Source organism: Melozone crissalis, unplaced genomic scaffold (assembly GCF_028551555.1).
Source record: "Melozone crissalis strain CALT ecotype California unplaced genomic scaffold, PUWL_Pcris_2 ptg000006l_1, whole genome shotgun sequence".
Lineage (NCBI taxonomy): Eukaryota > Metazoa > Chordata > Aves > Passeriformes > Passerellidae > Melozone > Melozone crissalis.
Genome location: NW_026535784.1, coordinates 36026665 through 36051186, shown reverse-complemented (window position 1 = coordinate 36051186; position 24522 = coordinate 36026665). Strand labels below are relative to the sequence as shown.

The 24522-nt window shown below is 38.8% G+C and overlaps 1 protein-coding gene across 1 annotated transcript in view; it reads right to left on the bottom strand.

Moving 5' to 3' along the window:
* Nucleotides 1–18139, bottom strand: part of PDGFC (platelet derived growth factor C) — a 120261-nt gene extending 102122 nt beyond the window's left edge. The window contains exon 1 of the mRNA XM_054295137.1: nt 17808–18139. Within this exon, the coding sequence (XP_054151112.1) occupies nt 17808–17925 (118 nt within the window). The 5' untranslated portion in view covers nt 17926–18139. The remainder of the gene's footprint in view (nt 1–17807) is intronic.
* Nucleotides 18140–24522: the final 6383 nt, after the last annotated feature.

Below are 24522 nucleotides of genomic sequence, written 5' to 3'. Positions count from 1 at the left end.
CCAGCATAAATTTAAAGGTGACTTTCAATTTGACAATTTAAACAAAATAGTGCCATGTCATTTTCTAGAACTGCAGATTTTAAAAATACTACTAGAAAATAAGTACCTAGTTCTTATCTTGTCATCTCTACCTGATGAGGTTAGGGAGGATTATCATTTGAGTAGGTGTTATTGCTCCCATGCATAAGAACTGGAACTTCGGAGCACAGAACAAACCAGAAGAACACAAGTTCTCTAATAATTTGTTTTTCTAAGAATATTTTTTTATTTTGGTTGCAGTCAAAAGCCCCATTCCTAAATGCAGAATGGCATCCAAATGTTGACTTAAGCAAAAATTGAAAGATAGTTAGGTGAAGCATCTAAAATATGCTTTTCTAAAATATGTTTTTCTTCATGTAAGAAACCTTAGAAAACATTCTGTTTAAAGAGGAAAGGGGAGTGGAAATCAATTACTATTCACACACAAGGTAGACAAAGGTGGGGCTACCTCATGAGAGAAACTCAATAGTAAACAAATAAAATTCAAGTCTAAAATAGGGCAAGGAACAGGATGGGAGATCAGCAACTCCTTTGCAATATCTTAATATCACTGGCCACACTGAAGAACCAGCTTACCCCCAGGGGCAGGTTCTCCTTCAAACTAGTATCTAAAATAATCAGCAAAGACTAAAAAAACCCCAAACCCTTAAGTCTCTGCTCTTCTTAGGCAGAGGAATAATATAGGAGGAATAGGTTCTAGCCATGAAGATTTACAAATGAAAAAAATGTCTATGGGAAGAAAACCAAGGCCAAAACAAACAGAACACCACTTGACACCACAACCTAACACTAGGAAAGAACACTTGAGAAAGTTTACTTTCCATTTTTACAGTCACCACCTGATTTACAGCACCTTTTACCCATATTAACAATGATATACTTGAAGAGGAACATTGAAATGTCTTGATCCTGTGAAATTTATAGCTTTGACTCACTGCAGTCTCTATCACTTCCTGATCTGAGTGCTACACAAAGCAATTTCTGAGCATCTTTCCCATGTGCAGAGCTGCTGTCTGTCCTACTAGGACAGGACTACATGTCTGAGAGGAAAACCTGAATATTAGGAACTTGAGGCAAAAGCATGGAAAACTAGAGAAAACACTATTACTGTGTAAATCCCGGGTCTTCTCATATCTTGAATACTGCTTCCCAGTATGTTTTGATACTTGAAATATCAGAAGATACATGTTTAGGTGCATTTTTGCACATATGTGTGCATATTTGCTACAAGCAAACACACAAACACTGTGCAGGAGGGCAAGGCTTGGAGCAGCTACTAGCTGAGGTTCCACAATAGCTGATCAAATCAAAAAATCATAGACAAAACCAAAGAGCAAGATAATACTGAATAAAATGCTCCAACAGTGTGCATGAAATAACCAAAATATGATATTTACCAGTTATGAGGTTAAATTTTCTCATTAGAAACTGTCAATAGAAAAAGTTTTGAAGACATCAAAAATCCCTTGGGCTACAAGATGCCCAAATTCTGCCTGCAGCTTAGACAAATTTCTGACTCCTACAACACTGGAAGGCAGGAGAATAGTCCAGGGAATCATTGTTACATTCCTGACTGGGTATTGTCAAGCAGAACACACTGAGGCAACAATACCTTTCATTTTGCCTGGAATGGCTGCTATTACCTTCTAGAACTTTCTCAGGGAATTGCCTTGGCACACTGGTTTCATTACTAGTGCTTTCTTTTAATCTACACCCTTGAGATCACAGCATTATACCTAACCTTATCTCTTCCTTTTGGCCTCATTACCACTTGATGATATTCAAAATTCACATATTATTACATATCTTTAATTACCTTGCCTTGCCTACCTTTAATAAAATTGTTTCATCTCAAATACAAAGCACTTCTTTTTGAGTACAATCAACAATATTTTTTCTTGAATTCTCCTCAGCCTAATATTAGTTATAAAAGCTACCTACCACTAAGTTTTACTTCTTTTAAGATATCCATATTTACAAGATAAACTGATAATTCTTATTTATTTTTTTTCTTGGTAAATAGGAGTCATGTCTGAGTGAACTTTGCAATTTTTCTGCCCATAATTCCGTTCCATTTCTCATCTCTTTCTCAAAGATTTTAGTTCTGTTTTCAAGTCCTGATTCCTACAATCTCCCCAAGTTAAAAATGAAATTTAACAAATCTACTATTTAGTCACATCTTCCATGTAAATATCTCAAAAAATACTATAAACAGATCCAAAGTTGCATAAAGCTGGGCAACAGAACAGCAACTACATTCTTAACAGATGCAAATGGTAGATAAGAACCTCAAAGTATTTAACAAAAGGCTGCTCTAATTACAGACATTATTGTAGAGCAAGAAAATTTAGTGTTCACAAAGGAATTTATGGGGACCAAAAGCAATTCCCTCCAGTTTCATTTTGGTCAAAACAGTGTGCTAACCTGCAGCAAGTGATAGGGGATGTCAGTCACTGTCTCAACCCTCCAGCATAAATGGGGAAAGGCAAAAACATAACAAACCAAGCAACAAAACCCTCACAAACAATTAAAGAAGAGCCTTCATGTCCCCTCCAGTACCAACACAGATGGAAGACCAGCACATCTCTAAGATGGAAAACCCTCCTCATCTAACACAGTATTTCTTTGAAAGCCCACTCAGGTAGTAGCTAAACCTAATTTCAGCTAAGATGCAAGAACAGAACCTCAGCCTTGTGTTTTCAACTGCTAACTGCTCATGCTTTGTTACTACATGAATGATGCCATCATACCAAGAAATACTACAGATGTGTTGCACACAGAGACTGTCATTAAAGGAAGTACCTGGCAACATTTTTGCCTCAAGGCAATAGTAGAAAGTTCTTCATGATCCTGGAAGATTTCTGCAAGTGCTTCAACAAAACTGTTGACACTCCCTAAAGCCTAATACACAGCTACACTTTGAAAAGTGTATATTTGAATTGCATATGAATACAATTGTAGGAGGTGACATCTTCATCATTAGATAACCCTCTGAAGAGAGATCTAGATGGTAAAATTCTAAAGGAAATTATGAGAAAGCTATGAAAAGAAAAGAGAATTATTCATAACCTCAGAAATTAACAACATAGAAGTACTTTACCTTAAAAAAGGCAAGTAAATATCTGAAGCTATTTAGAGAGTTATTTTCTGGACAAAATACTTTTGAATATAATATTGCTTATTTGAACTGGTATTTGTAAATAGAGGTTTAATGAAGTAGGGAAAATATTGCATCTAGAACCAATGTACCAGATACTCTATCAATAAAGGAACAAAATTCAGAGAAGCTGAATTTATGCAGAAGGCTTCAGTTGTGGAGCTGAAGAAAATTCCAGAGCAGGAAAAATTTTGAGAACAAGGGTACCCACCTTAAAAACAAAACACAGATCTTTCATTTTCAGAGAATGAAAGTAGTTTCTTTGAATTAGATCTTGTTTGCTTACAGACATTCTTAAAACCTGTATAGTATTACTACTTTTGCCTTGCTACTGTCACTACTTTTTAAACACAGAATTTGTGGAACTGCAAAAGATAGCATCTTAGCAGCATCTCCTACTCTACTGAAGAGAAAGCATTTATTCCCATTACCTGGCTAAAAACCATCAATATCTTTCATGAAAAAAATCTAGAGTAAAATTATTTACCAGACATAGTATTTTATTAGGTGTCCTTTTTTTTTTTAAACCATCTTTCTTATGGTGCTTCTCTACTGTTTGCTACCAAAGGTAGTGGTAACATAAACATCTTGATCCTTTGAACAAATAATCCCATTGTGTTTATGGGGCATTCTTTGGTATCAAGTCATCTTGGACAGAAGGACTGATGACTTTCTGTTTTGTTCAGTCTTCAGGAACTGCACCCCAGAGAACTCCAGCAGGATGCAAGATCTTTCCTTCTAGCCCTTTCTAACTGCGACAAAGCAGATGCCAGCTGAGCACTCGATACCCAATGCCCACCGTTATAACTCTTATTTCTGCTAAAGGTGGTTCCAGAGGCTCCAGGGCTGTTCACAGGCAGAGAAATTACCAAAGCTCCTCTTCCTGCTGTTTTCCCCATCCACATATAAATACACATTTCTGATCAAAATGTCTTTGCCAGGTGCAAGATGCTGACCTTTCTAATCAAAAAGCAACCCTCTCACCACTGTCTGGTTTGCACACCTTTTCCTTAGGGCTCAGTTTCTTTTAAAAAAACTTCCAAAACACACACATCTAAAAACACACACCAAAAAAAAAAATTCCAAAAGAAAGGAAGCCTTGGATGCAATTTTATTTATTCTCAGAAACATTCCAGGCATTATGAGATAATTTGTTTTAAAAAGTGTCAGGAATAACAAAGAAAAAAACCAAGGTTGCAGTGAATCTATATTGGCACCAAGGTACCACTGAGCACTTTGTTACATTCTATCCTCTGGCTTTCAGGATCAAGTTCCCTGTCACAGCAAAGGCACATGCCAGAAAAGTAAATATATTGATAATTTTCAGAGAGACCTATGATTTCCTAATTGACATGAGGCTTCATTTTTAAAATGCTTTGGTCTTGATTTTTAGAAGTCTTATAATTTCCTCTTGTTTAAAATAATGACAAGTATTGGTACAAAGCCATCCCTGAAAGCCACACTTACTGGCCACACAGAAGAGAAGCAATTTGAAAGACCATGTCTGATCTCTTAATTTTGGTGCACCAGAAAAAAACCATGGGAAAATAGAGATTGCTCATGTTATGAATCCAATATTGATAAAAAGCCTAAGCATCTGCTACTTTATTTGTAGTTCATCAGACATATAAATGCTCACATGACACTAAAAGATGTTTAAACATGAAAAAATTGTAACAGCTGAAAGAAAGTTTCTCTCTTCACTCCCTGGGATATGAGCCCTGATTACCTACATATTTAAAGCACCACCACCATACACACTCTATGTTTTGGGGAACAGCCAATTAAAAAGAGCTGTCATTAATGCTGAGGACAAACCAAGCCAGTATATTGCAGTGTTTAAGTGTTTATCAACTGATCACTGTCTTTGCTGTTTACAGCTTCATGTCCTATACCAGTAAAACTTCCTCCAAATTTCCCTTTTAAATACCTCTACCTGATGGAAAAATCTGGTGATAACAACCTAGAAGTATCAAAGAGGTTCCTCATGCACAACAGGATGAAAAAAATAATTAACTCCATTCAGTAATCATCAAAGAAGAGCTACTGTGCTGGAGACGTATTGTTCATTCTTCTACTACATAAAGGAAAAAAAGATACAGAGAAAAACAATTTCCATGCAGGGTTGTCACAGCATCTTGGTTTCTTCTCTTGTTAACTTTCCCTACAGACTTCTTTCACAGTTCTGTCTTTACCTCTCAACATAGACCATTTCCTTATGCTTTAAGGCACTCGATGTTGTTCAACTATTCTGCAAACTGCAAAATAGAGCATTCCTCCCTTGCCACAGAGGCAGAAGTATGGGGGGGTTTGTTACGTTTGATTTTTATCAAATTTTTAACAAGAGCATAGATATTCTTATCATCCATTAGCATTTTACTGTAAATGGAGAAGAGATCCTGTTGTTCAGCATACAGCTTGGATTAGTTTACTGAGTATAAGAAAAGAAAAAAAAAGAAAATATAACTATTGTCTTTAATATAGCTATAAAAGAAAATAAAACTCAAAATATGAAAGCATGATTAGCTTTTATCTTTCTAATACTATTTTACAAAAATAAACTTTATTACACTTTAACCATTATTAGTTGGGATTTTTTTCAGATAAGAAGTAATTCAGATGCAGTCAATGATTTTTATAGCTAGACAGGCACAGCCACCATAGCAAACACGAACACCATAGCTGAGTTTTATTTCACATTTAATGGACACAATCAAAAATCTGAAAAAGAAGTCATCAAGATGTTTCCCTTTTCCAGGCTTTGAATTAAAGACAAGGTCTTGATTTTGCAAAGTTGCATCATGTAATTTTTTCATTCTAACTAGATCAAATCACTTCCAAGCTTCAATGGAATTCCTCATTCAAGGTCAGGTCCTTTTGTGTATCTTAGGGAACAAATCCACAATTCATCTCTGCATCTTTTACATCTATCCAATCCAAAGTACTGTCAGTGGGGGAGTTCAGGGATTAGAGCTAGTCAGCTGGTAACACACTATTTATAAAATAAGTACACATACTTAGTACAGGTAATAAATTGCTGGTAGATATAATAGCATACTTGATAGCAATTAGCAATTTTGGAACTGCTTTTATGTTAAGGATTTGACTAAAGCAGGGACAGAAATTAATATTTTTGATAACAGCTTGCTTTTATTTAAGTATGTTACAAGCTATCTTTTAGAGTAGACTTTGAGCTTGAAAGTAATGAATATTCAGAAAAACAATGGAAAGGAAAGATGTAACTGAGAAAAACCAGCTACCTCTGAAAATAATTATATTTTAGTTGACTCTGAAGTCTTAAATCAGGCAAGGGATTGCAGTAGAGACAGCAATAAAAACTGTTTTTAATAAATTAGTTATTAATAAATACATGATCATGCACTTGAAAAATTAAAAAAAAACCACTCAAAAAGCCAAACAAAAAAACTTCTACCTATTAAAAAGTTCTTTTTGAAGATCTTAGAGTAGGGCTAAGGAATCAGGACTGAGAAACAAACAGCTCCTACAGTCTGTACTCAGTAGCAACATCTGGGTACACACAAATTCCAAAACTAGATGCTGTGAACCCTCTGCAGCCACACATTATCCCTCTGTGGAGCAGAGAGCTCAATGTGCAGCTTGGCTGTGGCTGATGATACACATGTTCAACAGCCACTATTGCCTGGAATTAAATTATTTTAAGAACAGTTGACGTGCAGAAGAACAGAGAAGATTCCATTCTTCCCAAACCCAAAAACACGAAAATAAAATGTAAATATTTTCACATTACTCAGCATTAGTTGATCTTCATGTAAACATAAAAGATTACTATTTAAACTCTACGTCATTTATTGAATGTTTTAGGACCTATTAACACACTGATAGCTCACCTTAAATTCATTCAAAATACTTTTAGCTCCAATATTCTCCATTGCTTCCCCAAGCCAACTTGAAACAAGACGTTCTAGGATTCTTGCTTTCTTTCAAACTACAGAGTTTTTATTTAATTTCTTTTAATTATGTTAAAAGCAATAACAATTTGGAAACATTTCACTGCTACTTCATTGTGTACTACCACTACACCAACCTCCACATGCATCTTGACAAATTAGGCCCATCAGAGTTTTGTCAGATTCTTGCTGATAAGGCAGGCACACGCTTTAAAAACATGTTTATCTTTCTACTTGACAACTATACAAAACCATCTTTTTCCCCACAAGCAATATGAAAATTTTGCAAATCAGGTAGATATTTAAGAAACAGAGCTCTTTTTACTGTCCTACTCTGCCGAGGTGGGGCATTCTTGAGGTGTTAGGAAATATCAAAGAAAATCTCAGTAGTCTCTCTTCAAATGAAAATTATTGAACTCAAACTCTATGCCAGCACTACACACATACCAGTTTTTGCAGGTACCGACAACAGGTATAGAATAAAGATTCCCAAGGAAGAATCAAAAGACAACAAAAGGCTGTTCTCAGCATTTTATGCCAATCCTTATAAAGGCTCTTAGGCAGAAAGGTAAGGACTGCTGAAAGACTCAACTGTCACAAATTCAATCTCCATTTCAAAAGGAACTCAAGGCTGCATTAGCAGTACAGGCAAGTACTCCAGGACTTCTCAAAAGTACTCATACAGCAAGTACTGTGAGAAATATAGTGAGTGCTTACTCACTTATAGCAAAAATTTTTAGAGTATTTTCAGACTTTTATTTCAGTAGTTTCAGACTCCAGTCTGCCTATAAAATAGGCAGTGCACCTTAGGCCTGGAATTTTTGAATGACACAAAGAAAGCAAGGCCATCAAGAGTCTTTAGCCATATTTTAAAACAATAGGCAAGGTCAAATCCAGCTGTTTAATGTCCTTTTATAGAGATCATGTTTGTTTTGGAGCCATTACTTGCTAGCTGCCAGTTAAGAGGTTTTACCTCCCTTTCAGATCCATTATACTTTCACAAGCAACAGAAATGTTGGTAGGTATGAACCTCCCTGTGAAACAACAGACCAACTAAGTAGTAAGACTAAGTAGATGGAAGCCTTAAAATAGTAAGATATTTACTTTTGAAACACGAATTGTCAATGATACACACATAAACCTTTTATACTTGACACTGTCTGATGCAACATTAATTCAAATCACTTTCTGAAGGACTTCTTCAAATGCTGCATAATCACAGATACACATTTTACAGGTAAGAACTGTTAGTGTCACAGGTACATTATCAAGCACAAGAGACATACATCAACAGTTCATTATTTAGCACTGTACATACACATAGGGAGCTTCACCCATGTACAGTTAATTACTACTAACTCCAGACTTGTGCTTAGCAAAGTTATTTTCTTTCTGAAATGATCTGCAGATTTGAGTGCATGAAGAGTTATGAAAGGCAACTGAAGTTGCTTTGGGAGCCAGAGAGCAAGCTCACCTCATGAGAAGCACCCCATAGTAGCTTGCACCACTATCCCTCCCCCAAATGTGAGAAAATAGTCCATTCTTAGGCTTATATTTATATCAAAACAAATAAATGACCCACAGAATGCATCTTAAGTTGTAGTTATCACATTTTTCACTCCTCTCCAACAAGTGATAAAATCAGAAGGGCCTTGTGAGGTGACACACCATGGATAAGACGCTCAGTGCTTCAATGAGATACGACACACGTTTCTGTGACTAACACAGCTTAGCTTGGATCACAGACACTGCTGTTCTGGGCAAACCTATTTATACTGACAGAGCAGAGAGCCAAAATGGTTGTTTTGTAATTAGTTCAGGCATGTTTGAATCCAGAAGGGAAACTCTTTTAGTTGATTTTCCCTGGGAATACTACAAAGTTCCACTACAGCTTAACAGCGTAACCATGAAGATTAAGAAAGGCTCCCCATTCACCTAGAAAAATAACAAATCACAGTACTGAATTGTTCTCCAACATCTTGGCTTTACTCTGAATGCACTGAAATGTTTGAAAACACTTTTTCTGAAAATTTGTCATCTGTAGAGGCAAAGGCATTCCTGGCAGAAAAAGAAAATCTTGTTGAGGGCAAAATTCAGTCAAGAAGACTGTGAAAACCTAATCCACACCTTTGAATTTGGACTGAATATCCATCACTTAAACATCTTGTAAATGACCCAATTTGTTTACGTGGCTCTGTAGCTTTTTATGACTTTTCCATAAAGAAGTTATTACATCCATTCCTTTTATTTTGTTTTAGAGCATTTCAACGAGCCCCAGAACCACAAGCAAGTGAAACAGATTCTCTGCCGATGGAAGTGGCCTCATATAACTCTCCACTACCGGTGGAATAGTCAGAACAACACTTCCAGTTTGGAAATGCCATACCTTCATATACAGCAAAAGAATTTCCTGCGCCACATGTCTTTTTTAATGCTTAACTATTGCAGAAAATGAGTGCTGGTTTCCTTGTCAATCCAAGGAGGAACTCAGAGCCCCTAGGACTGATGCCTTGGATTGTTTGGAACAAGGGTGAGCACGGCTGGGTGGTTACACAGAGAATTACACTGAGGGAGAAAAAGTAATAAAAGAATAATTTTAAAAAAATTAATTTAAAAAAATAAAATAGAAAATATAATCAAACTTAGATATTCTAGCTGCTATCATACAATAGCTCATCCAATGAAGCTCCCTAGACAATAGTTTAGTAAAAGACTGGGCAACTGAGTTTTGTGAAAAAGATTAACTAAAGATAACAACTGAAAGAAGTGATACTGTGCATTTGTTCAGAAATAAGTACCTCTTCCAGCAAGGTCACTTTCCCACTTTCATGTGCTTTTAAACAAAAAAATGCTGAAAAGAGGCATAGAGAAGTTAGGAGCTACAGATTGGCAGGGAAGGTGTGCTAAGAGCATCTCCAAAATCATTTTTCCAGTGTAAACTACTCTTCAAATGTGACATTCCCTAGTATTTTAGAAACAGAGAAACTTACAACTTTGCTGATATGTGCCAAGCTGAATAATTGTTTGAAGATGTAGGATATTGAAACTATGAAAAGGGCATCACTCCTTTACCTTTTACTGTTTGAACCTATTTTGAAGCCCATTTATCCCTTGATTACAGAGCCAATTCCCTAATTAACTGCAGCATCTAACTCCTTGCCCCCCCCCCCACCTTCTTACATGATTTATTGCCAATTTATAATAAGAATACTACAGCAGCAGCAATGTAAAAATGCATTAACTGTACAGAAAACACAAGCAGCATTGTTTCCTCTTCCCAAGACAACCTTTGCTTTTTCTGAGAAAGATAGATTAAGGTTCCAAGAAAAGCCAGATACGGGTGATAAGGGATCCAGCAGCCAAAATTATCACTGGCTATGCCAGACACGTGCTGAAACTAGGAAGACCTTCCCTGCTTTCCTTTAGTAGTACTGTTGTATCCAGGGAACATATTAGAATAGGTACCCAAGCAACAGCACTACTCATCTAGTAAACCCAAGCCCTAAAAAATTAAAACCAAAGATTTTTAATTTCAGTCATAATGCATGACCAAAGGAAAGCCCTGGCAGGCCTGCCTGCCTTTACCAAGCTTTATTCAGGATCAGTGGTACCCTCCACTTCATGGGGAGGAATCAGCACAGCAGTGATCAAACTAAGCCATGCCTGCATGCTGTTTTAATGCAGTTAATAACCAGTTTTAACTAATTCAATGAGAAATTTCAGTGTTTTGGGCTTTTAGGGAGATAGGAACAGAAGTGACTTTCAGCCTAGAAGAATCTCCTTAAAACACCCATGTTTATAATGATACCTTGAATGAATTTACCACAAAATTGCAAGTTTAATGAATAATTTATGAGGATTAATTCACTAAAAGGGACATTGCTGAAGGAAAAAAAAGAAGGTGTTATTGATTATTCCCTTGCAAATCTCATTCTCAGTAGTACAAAAGGATGCCACTTCATGGGAAATAACCTTTGAAAATTTTCTTATTTTGTTTCTCTTTCTGCCTGTACTATATTAAAGGGAGTTAAATTGATATCCTCTTTCCCCAGCTCCAAACACCTGCACGTAAAAATGGCAGAAAGAAAATAAAATTCCAAAAACAAAAGCAGCAACCATCACTGTGAAGATCCTCACTGCAGAGTTAACCTGCAAAGTCTTAAATTAGCTGAGAGAGAGAATGAGAACAATAATCCAATGGCTCAAAGAAACTTAGCTAAACAGCTGAGGAGTTTTTAACTTCAGCTGCAGCCAGCTTACATGAGGGTCTGGTCAGCAAAGGTGAGAGCACATTGCCATGGCTTGGGGGTGGCACACACTCATAGCACTTGTGGCAAGAAGCCATGCAGGCTCTGAGCCCAGGGCAAACATTAGGTCATGCCTATGCAGGGGGAACACCAAAGTCCAACACTGAGGGCATGCTCAGCAAAGATGGAATAGCTGGAAGAAAACTAATTAAGATCAGAAAAAAACCAGCACTTGCAAACCCTAATGCAGAAGGCTTGTAGGAGATCGAGGAATTAGCTGGGCTTTCTCCTTTGTTTATACTAGTTTTTTAATAGTTCCTATACTCTCTGTGTGTAAGACTTTCTCCCAGAGCATCCAGAGTCCTGCCTTTTGTCACCCAGGCAAACAACTGCTGTGGAAACTGAATAAGTTATGGAAATGCAGTGAGTTATTATTGCACACGTGCTTTGTAAAGATGAGGTACCTTCACACGTAAGAAGACTGCTGAGTATGCTGTAGAATTATGAAATTAAACACAAATAGCCCAATGTAACACTGAAGATTTCTTTGAAAAATCTCACTAGAATAATGCCAAGAAGAGGTGATCAGAAGACAGATAAACCCGAAGGCTAGGATGTCTATGGAACAAATTTTCCAGGCATTGTCACCTTAAAATAACATCCTACAGTCTAAGAAAGCCCCTTCAAAAAACCAATTGATATTTTAGCTTCACAATAACACATTATGAATTTTCACTTACCTAATTAAATAAAAGCATTTCACATTCAAACACAAGCTGAAAAAGTTCTTCCCAAAAGGGAATGACAGGGCTGAAAAAGTCTTAACATGCAATTCATTTCTCAGAAACTTTGAAACAACAAAGCACTCATACAGACACTTAAGTGCTACTAAAATAACTATGTTTCTATGTGTAAGCTCTATTTCCTTTCTGTTCCAGTAACTATTTCTAAGTCACACCGGTTTCTTCTAAAAGACTACATCTTGTACAGGCCAATTCTTAAGATGCTTACACACCAAGAAGTGTATTTCCCATGGCATGCACTTTGGGACTAAAAAGCAAAGGCAGGGCTCTCTCTCAAAGCTAAGAGCTATCTATAAAGCAATTAAAGAGGCTCATTTCCAATAAGGGAAGCGGGCTTGCTCAGCACATCCTCTTTCTAGTAACCAGGAACTGCCAGACTTAGCAAAAACCAAAAGCAGCAACCACCCAGCAGAGACAGAAACCCCCAAACCACTGCTATAATTCTCAACCACTGCTGTATGATGTTAACCAGTACTTTGCTATTACATGTCAACTATGTAATAATTAAGACTCAAAGGATCTGGAAAAAGCTCTAAGATATAAAAGACATTATGTTTATAGGAAGACAAAGTTGAACATAAGCTCTTTGGCAATACAGCTGTCCCTGACTCAAGGTATGCCTCATGTTTCTTCTCCATTATAAAATTCTGACTGACAGACAAACTAAAAACCCCCCCAAACAACATGACAAAGCTTTGAAGTCCAACTTAGAAACTTAATAAGAACTAGTTAAGGCAAAAATAAGATTTGACACTAAATTCCATTCAAGACTCCATTTTACACTAAATTCCATTCCAACCCTAAAGAAATATATGGATAGGTTGGAATGACTAGATATTTGAGACAAGGAGTAAAAAGTCTGTGCTTTTAAAACCCTTATTTTACCTAACAGAAGAAACTGAGAGAAGCAACAGGCCTAAGGAGAAGTCCCAAGCATCACTCTGCTGAATGGCAAACAATACGCCAGAAGTCAACTACAAACACAAAAATACCCGTTTTAAAAACATTCTTCCTCTGCAATTAGTTGTTGTGTTGAACAGCTTCTCTAATTTGCCACAATCTTCTGCTTAAAATCACAAGAGGATATGCTGTAATTCATTACTTTCCAGGAAAACAGCTTTAAAACATTTCAAAACAAGCCCTGGACTAGGCAGAAATAGATTTGACTTGAAAAAAAATGCATTGCTATCAAGTTTCCCTTTAGATGACACAGCTTATCTATTATTCTTCCTTATCTTCTCAAAACTAAGACAATTTTTGCCAGCCAGCAGTAGTCAATAGGCTGTGCTGGCACTCTTCACTTCAACATGAGCCAGTGGAAATGGCATCAAACCATGATAAAGTATCTTCAGTTATAAGAGAAAACTTTGGAGTCAAATTTTATTTCTGCTTTCAAGCAAAAGGACTGACACTCCTGTCTGTAAGGATTCAATGTGCTGCATCATTTGGACATCCACACATTTTCCTGATGTTCAGCCCAAGGTAAAGGAACTTAATCAGAATCCCTTTGTTGTGATGCTGTCCCGCTCCCTGAATTAACTGGGAGCTCTCTCTGGACACAGACAAATCAGGGAATCCTCTGTGTGGTTCAGAGCAGGCGTGGCAGGCCACACACACATCGAGGTGATGAGAGAATCCTCCTCTGGCACTTCAGCTACTCACTCAGTTCCAGCTGCATCCACCAACTTTTCCCAAGGATGGCCTGAAATATGCAAGTTTCAAACTCTGTCTCACGGACACATTTTGGGTTTGGTTTTTTTAAGCTACATGAATCTTTCCCATTTCAGAAGATTTAAGAATATGAAGTGTTCAGTTAGTGAAACTTATTATTAGGGGTTTCCATTCATGTGAAAGAAGAAGAAAACCAACCTAATTCCTTTTGAGATCTGTGAAAAGACAGATCATGACTGACACATTACCTGTGCTGCAGAATTTGCAGAAATCAAGTGCTTCAGTTTTCTAAGATGTGCTTCAGCAACTCTATTTACTGCAGTTCATTCATACTTGAAACTGACTGCAGGAAAATCAGTCCTGGTGAGTTTCTAACTGACCTCAGGTTCTCGGCCTTCTGAAGTCATTCAGTACCACACTTGAAACATACACACCACATAAACTGTACACATTATTGCTTATGGCATCCAACAGCAGTTTGTACATTATTTTCTATAGATACATTCATATTTCTCATAGAAAACGTAACAGCTGATAGCTTAGCAAAATTACTTTAAACAATTATTGCATCTTGTTCTAAGACAGCCAAGAAAATAGATCTAAGATTCTCCTGCCATCTCATGTTGTAATCAAATCCAGATCAAGCTAAAAACATCACATAAGCAGGTGCACTCAAGACTAACAGAGTTAAGTCACTAGAAATAAGTCATTCCCAGTACTCAACCTACCAATAGCCCTTTCAGACATTTCTGAAGCTACAGAAAGACTATGAAATATTACGTCAAAAACAGGAGTCAAAAGTAGATAGAAATGAAGAAACTAGAAGTTAACCATCCAATTGATTAAATTCAATATAAGACATTCAGTTTTGTGATTTAAAAGAAACTGAGCATTCAAGTTTTCTTGATTCTTTTCTTCAATATGGAAAATTTGTAGTTAATACCTCAAAGAGCCATAAGAGAAATGATAAAGCCACCTAAGTATGAAAAACCCTCCAAAGCATAATCTGACAAAGAATTGTAGAAATTAAATCCACCCAGATAAATGGGAGCCCTCACTACATGCACCATTTACTACTACTTTACTTTCCAGAAAACTGTTAGCATAAACTTCTTTGATCCTCCAGATGATTATTTATTGAGTGGAATAAAATAAAAACATTAAATATAAATAAGAGTTTTTCACAGAAATCACATAAAATCCCTTGCTGTCAAGCAGAGTTACAAATAAAACCTGTTAAAAGAAAATCTCACTATAACAGAGGGCAGGCAAATAAAAACATGGAGGTAGTTTTTAGTGCTTTCAAAAGGCCCCACAACAACCAAAACAGTGAATTTCCAAGAGGTACCAGCAAAATACCGTGTTCTAAAATATTTAATTTACAATTGCAAAAAAAATATTTGTACTAGGAAATTGCCTCCCAAAATAATATTCACTATGCAGCAAAACCAAGACAGCTTCTTATGCAAACCATTAGTGAATGAGTCAAATTGCAATTTTGAAGTTAATATACTTCAGCTATTAAATAAGTAAATATTAGTTAATCCTTAAGCACATGTTTTATCCTTTGAAACACAAGCAGTCCCACTGAATTAATAACTGGTCACAGGCATCTTCAGCATCACCTTGAAGCAATAGCTATAGCACCCTTTTGTGCAGCTGAGTAACACTGTAATCCATTCCACTGCAAAACTTCTTGGCCACTTAGCAGTTTTACAAGTTGAGGACAGAATTTTTATTTGTAGACTGTGTGAGTAAAAAAATCTCCCTTTCTCCTGACCAGAGATTATTTGGCACATGAACAGCAATATCTCATTCTCATACTCCAGGGAGTTTTAACCTGCCTCTAGCTAAAAGCTATACAGTCTTTAGATTGCAGCAGAGTGTAAAAATCACTCTAATTAAATCAAGTAAGAACTGGTTGGACTAGTGTTACTGATCCCCCAAATAATTAAAATCAGTTAAAAAAAGTCAGAGGTTGGTACTTAGCTATACCTAAACTTGTGCTAATTTTTTTAAGTAATTTTTGCAATTCAACATGGATTAGGGCAAACTTAAAGTAAGCTACAAGAGGAATCTGGACAGTTCTGAGTATAAACTACCACATAATACAGTCTCAGGGCAGGGTTTTTTTAATAAAATTTCCCCTGGCTTTGCAGTTGTTCTAAGGCATAGTGAATGTATCTTAGAGCATGCCAAATTTCATTGCAAATCAGTTGAAGCCTGACTTAAGGCAGCAGCATTTCTGATATATGTGAACAGAATCTAGCTTGCACTGTCACATGTACTCACACCTATTTACACCAGTTTTGCTTCTGTGCTGTATGATCTACCTTTTACACTGTCGTGCTCCCATTGTTGCACCCTGGAGGCCTTTTAGGGCCCAGCTGCGTTATCCTGGAATCCTGGAACAAACCTTTTAGAGGAGACTGACAGCATAGCAGGTTTCTTGCCAGTCCTGACAAAGTTAAAGCAAAGCAATGACAATACTCTGCGTGTTGATAAGCTCCATATGCACACCATGCAAATTTAAGAGAAGGCAGCATAACAGCACGAGACATTGGTATATAATTGCCAAGCACATTTTGTCACAAACTGGTGCCCTAAAGCCTCTAAACACCAGGTTGGATAGGAAGGGGTAGAAAGTGAGTGATTTCTCACACAGAGCAGATAATTTCCTGTACTGTGCACAAAGTCTGATTGGTTTCCTGTCAGAATAGCCCAGTCTCGAAGTCTTTTGATCACTTTCCTCTGGCCCTTCACAGTTGCTCTGATTAGAGATTGATCCCCACGCTGCTCTTTGATCAGCAGCTCCGGCAGTCTGCAGGTGCCATATATCATCACATTAACAGGCCACAGCAGTATTAATCTCCCCCTTTTAAATTTGTTAGTGCACTGCATATTCTACCCACTCAAAGAACACTTGCAGAGGTCTCTGAAAATTTGCTTTCTATTAGAAGATATAACATAGAATACTTTTATCTGGGGAGTCCCAAGTTCAAAGTTAAGAGAATTGAATTAGCCTCGAATCTGTGTTTCTGCTTTATTTCACTACAGTTCAGAGAGTTTTGAGAGCTCCCAGCTTGGCCTTTTGTGTTGGTTTGAGCCCAGGGAGAAAGCTTGTTCTAGCTGACATGCTAAATACAAAATTTTTCAAACACATCCCCCCCCCCCTCCCCCCCCTACATTAAACACCAGGGTTTCCACGAATGTATGCAAACACCCTTAATTTTAGGTATTCTACAGTAAGTGTGGCTTCATGCAGTATATAACGTTACAGTTTGTAAAGTATTCTTTAAAATGACTTCATAATAGCAGATCAAGAGGAAAGGCGCTTAAAAATCTGAATAATGTAAATCATATGGAGTTCAGAGGCTAAGCAAATTACACACCCCGAAGCTGCCCTTGCTGTATGAAAGGAGTCTTTCTCCAGCTCTGCGCAGCCCCAGCCCAGGGGAACTTGCATTTGAGAGTTTTCTAAACATTTCAGGTACACTTGAAAGTTGAAAGTAATTCTCATTTCCTATGCAGGATTAGCTCGTTTCTAGCCCGTACAAAACACCACTCATTCACGCACAGACACAAAAACCCACCCCTCGAGAGCGAAGCATTGGGGGTACAAAGGTGCGCGGGTCGTTGCTGTGTTTAGGCTGCTGTTTTTCAGTTTGTTTGGTTTTTTAGCAGGGCGAGGCGGTGGACGGGAAGGGGGCACGTTTTGCACCTCAAGCACCGCAGAAGAGGGAGCCGCCGGGCTCCCCCCGCGGCCGCCGAGCCGCTGCCCTTTTACCCGGGGCCGGCGGGCAGAGCCGCGCTACCCCCAAGCCCACTGCCCCGGTGAGGAGAGGAGCCGGGAGGAGCCGGGAGGAGAGGGAGCTCTCAGCTCAGCTCCGCTCCGCGCCGGCCGGGCGCCCGCCCCCGCCCTGCCCCGGGCTGCGCAGCGGCGGGCGCTGCGGCTCCTTACCGTTCTGCTCCTTGGCGCCGGAGAAGGCGAACTTGCTGCTGAGGTCGGACTCGGCGACGGCCCCCTGCCTCCGGCCGGCCAGGGCAGATGTCAGCAGGAGCAGCCCGAGGAGGAGCATTGGGCCGGCGGGGCGAGGGGCTCCGGCACAGCAGGCACTGGCGGCGCGGCACCGAGGCCCGGGCGTCTCTCAGCAGCGCCCGGCGCGGGCTGCGCCGCTGGGGAGAAAGCAGCACTGAGCCTGCTCTGGCAGCGTGGAATCGCAGGGTAGTTTCCACATAATCCCATCCAAAACTTTTTCCTAGAGCCCTTTTCTGTGTCTCCAGGTTTTGTTTTCCTTTGGCTTTTTTCCCCCCCTCTCTCTCTTAAAAAGAAAAAAAAAAAAAAGGATCAAAGGAAAATCTGGACCCAGACCAACTTCCCAAGGACTAAACAATCCGTGGCCGTGGCGGGCGGGGGTCGGAGGAGCCGGGGCCGGTGCGGGGCCGGCGCGGAGGAGCGCGCACCTGTCAGCGGGGGCGGGCGGGGGGCGGGCGGCCCGCGCTCTCGCTCCAGCGCTGCCCACCTCGCCCGCAGCTCGGCACCAGCGCTGCCAGCCCGGGCCCTGCCTGCCGGCTCCCCCTTCCTCTCTCCCTCCCTCCCACGCCCGCCGTCCCATCACGGCGAGGGCGGCACCTGGCGCGGCCGTTGACGCCCCGGGAAGTTGTCGGTGGGAAGAAGGAGCCGGCGGGCGGCCCCCGCCGCTGCCCCTCTGCAGCGGCCAAGTGGCGGCGCAACAGGTGCTGGGACGGGAACCGGGGCAGGGGACTCCCCCAGCCCCGTGTGCCCCACCAAGGGGGCTCCCTCCGCCGCCCCCCCAGGAGGAGCCGAGGTCCCCGCCGTCCGGAGTCAGTTTGTGTGTTTGGCAATTAGGGAGAGATGCTGATTTTCCCGTATTTGTTCACTGGGATGTTATTATGGTAATTGGGTTTGTGCTTGAAAACTTGGTGCTTGGTTAAACATTTCGTCTAAAGGATGCCCTTGGTAGTGGGAACTAAAACACTGAGAGGGGGTTTTTTAAAGTCTCTGAATACTTTTTTTTTCTTTGCTTGTTTGAGTTTGTTTGGTTTTGGTTTTTTGTACTAGAATTTGTTTTGGTTACCCTGAACTGGGACATCTAACAGTTACATAAGCAGATGGAAACATAGGTTCAACTCTTTGTAACTGTCCCTGGCTTGTTGCACTGCCTTGTGGAACTGCAACAAGCCAGAGACAAAGTAAAGTAATTGTAGTAAAGCAGATAGGATTGAGTTCCTTTTTGCTGTTTCACCAGAAACCAGAAGTGAGATTATGTCAGGGAGTATTCCTCTATTAATGTTGGTGAGGACTAAAAGAACTGATGATGTTCAGCACCCATATACATCTTTGCTAGAGATAGCATTTCTAGTTTGCCACAGGACTGGAAATGTGGCTATGTGGTGGGTCTGGGTAACAACACTGAATGCTAACTGGATACCAGGAGGGCAAAAGAAATAATTAAGACAAATCTCTTTTTTTGATTGAGAAGTTTTGGGAGAGTTTCTTAAATTTTTTACTTCAGCCCCCATAGTTCTAAGGTTGTTTTGGGGATGGATGTGGGAATTATACAGCCATATATATATTTTTGGGGGGGCTATATAACCATGATATGCTCAAGACATACAAGAGAGAAACTGAGTCTGCATTGCCAGAATCTCAAGCACACACTACATAAATTTCTTATCCTTTGACCCAGCTCTTTCCATTATATAACTGAGCTGACTCCTTGCCTCAGCCAAAGTAACCCTTGAGACAGTGATAAACAACCCCTCTGTTCCTAATAAGTGACATATTTCCAGTAGCAACTGAAAGCTGTCCAGCCAAGCTGGGCTGTCTTCTGAGAAGCAGACTTGGAGCATACTGTAAATAGCAACCCTTCACTTACAGAGCGTGAAGGCAGAAATGTACTGCACAAAGCAGACTATGCAGTTACTTTTATTATTGTTATCCTTATATTTTTTTTTGGCTTCACTGTTGTTATTTTTAAATGGAAATAAAAATAACACGTACAACTTTCTAGGTCTCCTACCCTGATGATTACATGCAGTGTTTTGGGGTTTTTTAAATCAAATAGATGAAGTATTACACTGTAGCTTAACCTTCATTGCTGAGGATTTTGTGGGATTCTTTGTGCTTTGGAGTACTGATGGCAAGTTCACTCTGAAAAATATGGACCTAATGTCTTATGTTGTGTACATGAAAAATAAGCTATCCATTGAAAAATCTAGGCTGCATCAGACCAGGGTTTCTGGAGGTGCTGGAGCATGCCCAGAGAAGGGCAGCGGGGCTGGGGAAGGATCTGGCACACAACTCTTATGAGTGGCTGAGAGATGTAGGCTTGTTTAGCCTGGAGAAAAGGAGGCTAGGGGAAAGACTCCATTGCACTCTTCATCTGCTTGAAAAGGATGCTATAACAGGGTAGGGATTGGGCTCTTCTCCCAAGTAATAAGCAACAGGACAAGGTGAAACAGCATCAAGTTAGGTCAGGGGATGTTTAGATTGGATATTAGGAAAAATCTCTTCACAGAAAGGGTTCTGAAGCATTGGAAAAAGCTGCCTGGAGAAGTGGTGATCATGATTCCCGAAGGTGGCTAAAGGATATGTAGATATGCCACATAGGAGCATGGTTTAGCGGTGGACTTGGCAGTGCTGGATGTGTAGTTGTACTTGGTCATTTTGGTATTTTCCAGCCTAAATGATTCCACAATTCTGTCCTGGCTCAGACTTTCCAAAGGAAAATGCAAGAACCCACATAGTGGATGAATATGGAATAACAGTGCCTAGGGTGGAAGCTTCCATTTTAAACCTCCTGTAATTAAAGGTCAGGGTATATTTTGATCATTGAGGCTTTACTTCTCTAAAAAATGCTTTTATTGTAAATTCCACACAAAATATCATGTGAGATAATCTCTATCCTTAAATGTGTCCAATCTTCTCTGAAATTCATGCTAAGCATTTATCACTAGCTACGTTTATTTTTCATGTTAATGCTCTCCAGTTTCATCAGGTATATCTATGTGCTTGGGTTATGAAAATAAATAATTTATGTTTGCCTCCTTTAACCTCTTCTTCTTCTGTGTAACAGCTGTATCACATCCTTTCCCAGCTTGGCATTTTTACTATGGTTTTCACATGAACACCTCTATACTTCTAAGGCTTCTCAAGTGCCATCTGTTTTTGTTGTTTTATTTGGGGTAGGACAAACAGAACACAAAAATCCGAGTGAAGGCCTAATCTAATATTATATAGTGAATGAAAATAGAATGTTTCATTGTATATAGTATCTGTTGTCCATACCTTTAAGTTTTTGTATGATATACTCATGTAATAACCCATGGAAGTATTGGCATTAAATAAGTAAATGTCTAGGTAATTATGACAAACTAATGCATATGTAGTTCAGATAAATGCTGCCAGTGCATATTGCATTGCTCATACTGAATTTCACTGGGGACCACAAAGCTAATGCAGCTAAGAGTTCTGGTGACTCAATTCTGGTGACCCAGTAAAAAATTTCTCTGGATATCTTTTTTTTTTCTACATACATTATAAATATTTTTAACTACATAGAGCTTTATGTTCCTAATTTTTCTCCATGATTAGAATTGCACTTCAGTTTTTGTCTTTTTTATCAGTCACCTCACCATAACTCATCTCAAAATTATTTGGTCAACACTGTAGTCTTTCAAAGACTTTTATTCCCCCAATTGTTTTGTAATGTAGTCTATAAAGTGTGCCTCAAGTATTTTTAAACTTAAATATTGCAACAGATGTTTCTCTGTAAATTGGGATATTCAAATTTTCTGAGATGCCAACTTTGTTCTGTAGAATAGTCTCACTGATTTGACATATTTTCAGATTGTTTTATGACTGTTTTTTATGATCCTCATTGAGAACTATCTTTGAAGGAGTATTTCTTTTACTTGAATAAAATTTGAACTATCTGGATTATCCCACAGGAATTTATTGTGTTGAGACTTAGCCACCATAGAAGGCAACAGAAATTTGGCCTGTTAGGATATTAGAGACTTACTGTGATGCTGTATAGCCTTCCTGAACTATAAATATCCTTGAAATGAAAAGGCTTTCTCTGTGATTATTATTAACTGAAAGGGTTACTATTAAAACATACATTCATCACACAATCTTCAAAACCTTCACTTATATCAGCAAATATTTCCCCACACCAAAGTCAAAATAATATAGTCACAGTGCCAACAGATGTGGACAGTCACAGACACGTGCTCCCCACCTTGTTCCTTCACCACTTTGCAACAAGAAAGGCTCCCCATTATTTTGGAAGTGGAATGGGCTGGAACAGGCAAGGTGCATAAATGTTCACTGACTGCCTTTATGGTTTGAGCATATGCTGATATGGACTGCTTTCGTGGAGGTCTAAATATCTCAAGTTCTGTGAGGAAGTGCACTATTTCCTTTTCCTAATATGCTGTTTCAGACCTTTTTCCCCTCCAAAAGCTTTGCAATGACATAAGCATTTCTCTCATGAGAAGGAATAGGATGAGAAATACAGTGTTTGGGGGAAAATAGCAAAAGGCTGAGATACAAACCCATTTTTAGGCATGATGAACCAAAGGAAAATGTTTCTGGAGATGTATAACTCCAGAAATGCAGTAACTTCTACCAAATTCATTCTCACAAGAGTCAGAGCTAGACATTTATGTACCTTTGCAAGACTACAACCCATTGTTGGGAAAAAAAAGATGGATTGATTCACTTTTCTCTCCAAAGCTTGTTTCACTTCTTAATAAAAATAGGAAAAACTATTAATTAATACATATATACTTTTATAATCCCATATATTCTAAATGTACATGTATAATCCTTGTAAGTTCATTCTAAAGCAAAACAGTATCTAGCAAAATTTAGAATATGATTTAGAACTAATAAATATCTGCTCATCCAGACACACAGGCAAGTGTCCACTTTTGTGAAAAGTGCTCCTGATTTCAGTATAGTTATGCATGAATTATTTACTGGTATAAAAGGGCTGAGCTTTATATGCTTATGTTCATATTATGGAATTATTTTAATTATTAAATTAATTATTAAATATTATGTTTTGTTAAAATCTTTTTATGGATAAGTGATAAATATGAAAACAGAAACATCATTACAAACATTGATTGCCTTTTAGAAAAGCAATAATAAAATTTTCTACTCTCATGATCACTGAGTAATTGGATAAGAGGCATTTGTACAAATAAACGTGACTTTTCTAATATTACTCATGAGGTACAAAGGCTGTGCATGGAATTGAATCATACCTGTGTCAGAAAGTACTGCTGCAAATAAAGTAATGATAAATTTTAGTGTTTTAGTCTTATCTGTTCCTACTGAATTTGTAAATGAGCTGAAGATTTTTTGTCCCATTTCCATGCTGCATTCAAAAATATAATAAAGAAAAATGTGAAGTCCAAAGAGGCTTCAATTCTATTGATGTTTGTGTGGTATGGACTGCTCAGGCATGAACAGAGGAGAAGGAACTCCAAACATAGTTTGGCCACCTACAAATAAGCCTTTGAAAACAGATTTCTAAGCATATACGTGTTGTTCTGCTCGATGGTGCATAGCTTAATCATTTTTCAAAATGTCTCAAACATTTGGGATCAAAGTCCTTAATGTACTTTTCTGTAGTTTCCACTTATAAGTATTGTTTTAGAGCAGTCACATATAAGAATTCCAATGATTCAGTCAATTACATACACATACATAGTCCAAGTTACAATGCAACTTTATGTAGGCTGTGGGAGCTACACCAGGAGACAAGGACGGAGGCCCACTAGAGGTCTCCCAAACTGTGTGAAAGAACACTGCCCACTTCTGGCACCTGCTAGCTCAGTTGGGTCCTGATGGGCTTCCAAAGTCAGCATGTAAAATGTGGGATGTGGAGGTCACTGTTGCCTTGTAACATGTTTGCCAGAATTCAACATGGACTAAACCCAGCCTGAAAGCATCAGGTCCAATGCTGGTTTGAAAGTCAATGTTTCCCCATGGGATACGTAGGAGTGTTCCGGGTGTGAAGGTGTCTCTCTCAAAGCATTCACTCTCCTCTGTACGCTTTCAGGGTAGAGGTTCCTGTGATTTTACACCCCTGTTCAGATGCACCTCAGTATTCAAATGACATGTGCTCTTAGGCACATGCTTGAGCAAGTGCATAAGGACTTGAGCAAGACAACAGGCTTGCTCAGGTACTCATGAATGTTTGACTGTCTATGACTATATGTGTGATGACTTTGGTTATTTACGTCAGAAGTAAGCTTTCTGGCTCCTTTTCAATCAGATGGCATCACTTATTGATCGCTAACATCTTTGGTTCTATCAACATGCGTGGAATCCTGTCATGATCCATACTGAAGATGGCATGTCTCTTTAGAGCTGTGTCAGCTATTGAAGTCTGCATAACTATTGGTCTTCCTGCCTGTCTTCCTTTCACTGAGCATTGCAAGATACAGATATGCAATCAGAATACAAATTCTGGTTAGTATTTCTAAGCATTAACAACCACTGCTATTTGAAAAAATAGTATGTGTCATGTAGTTATAAAGTCACATTGCTATGTCCAGATTCAGTAAAATTAAGGGTAAACTGTGTTATTCAAAATACATATAAACCAATTATTTCAAACACTGATAAAACCCAC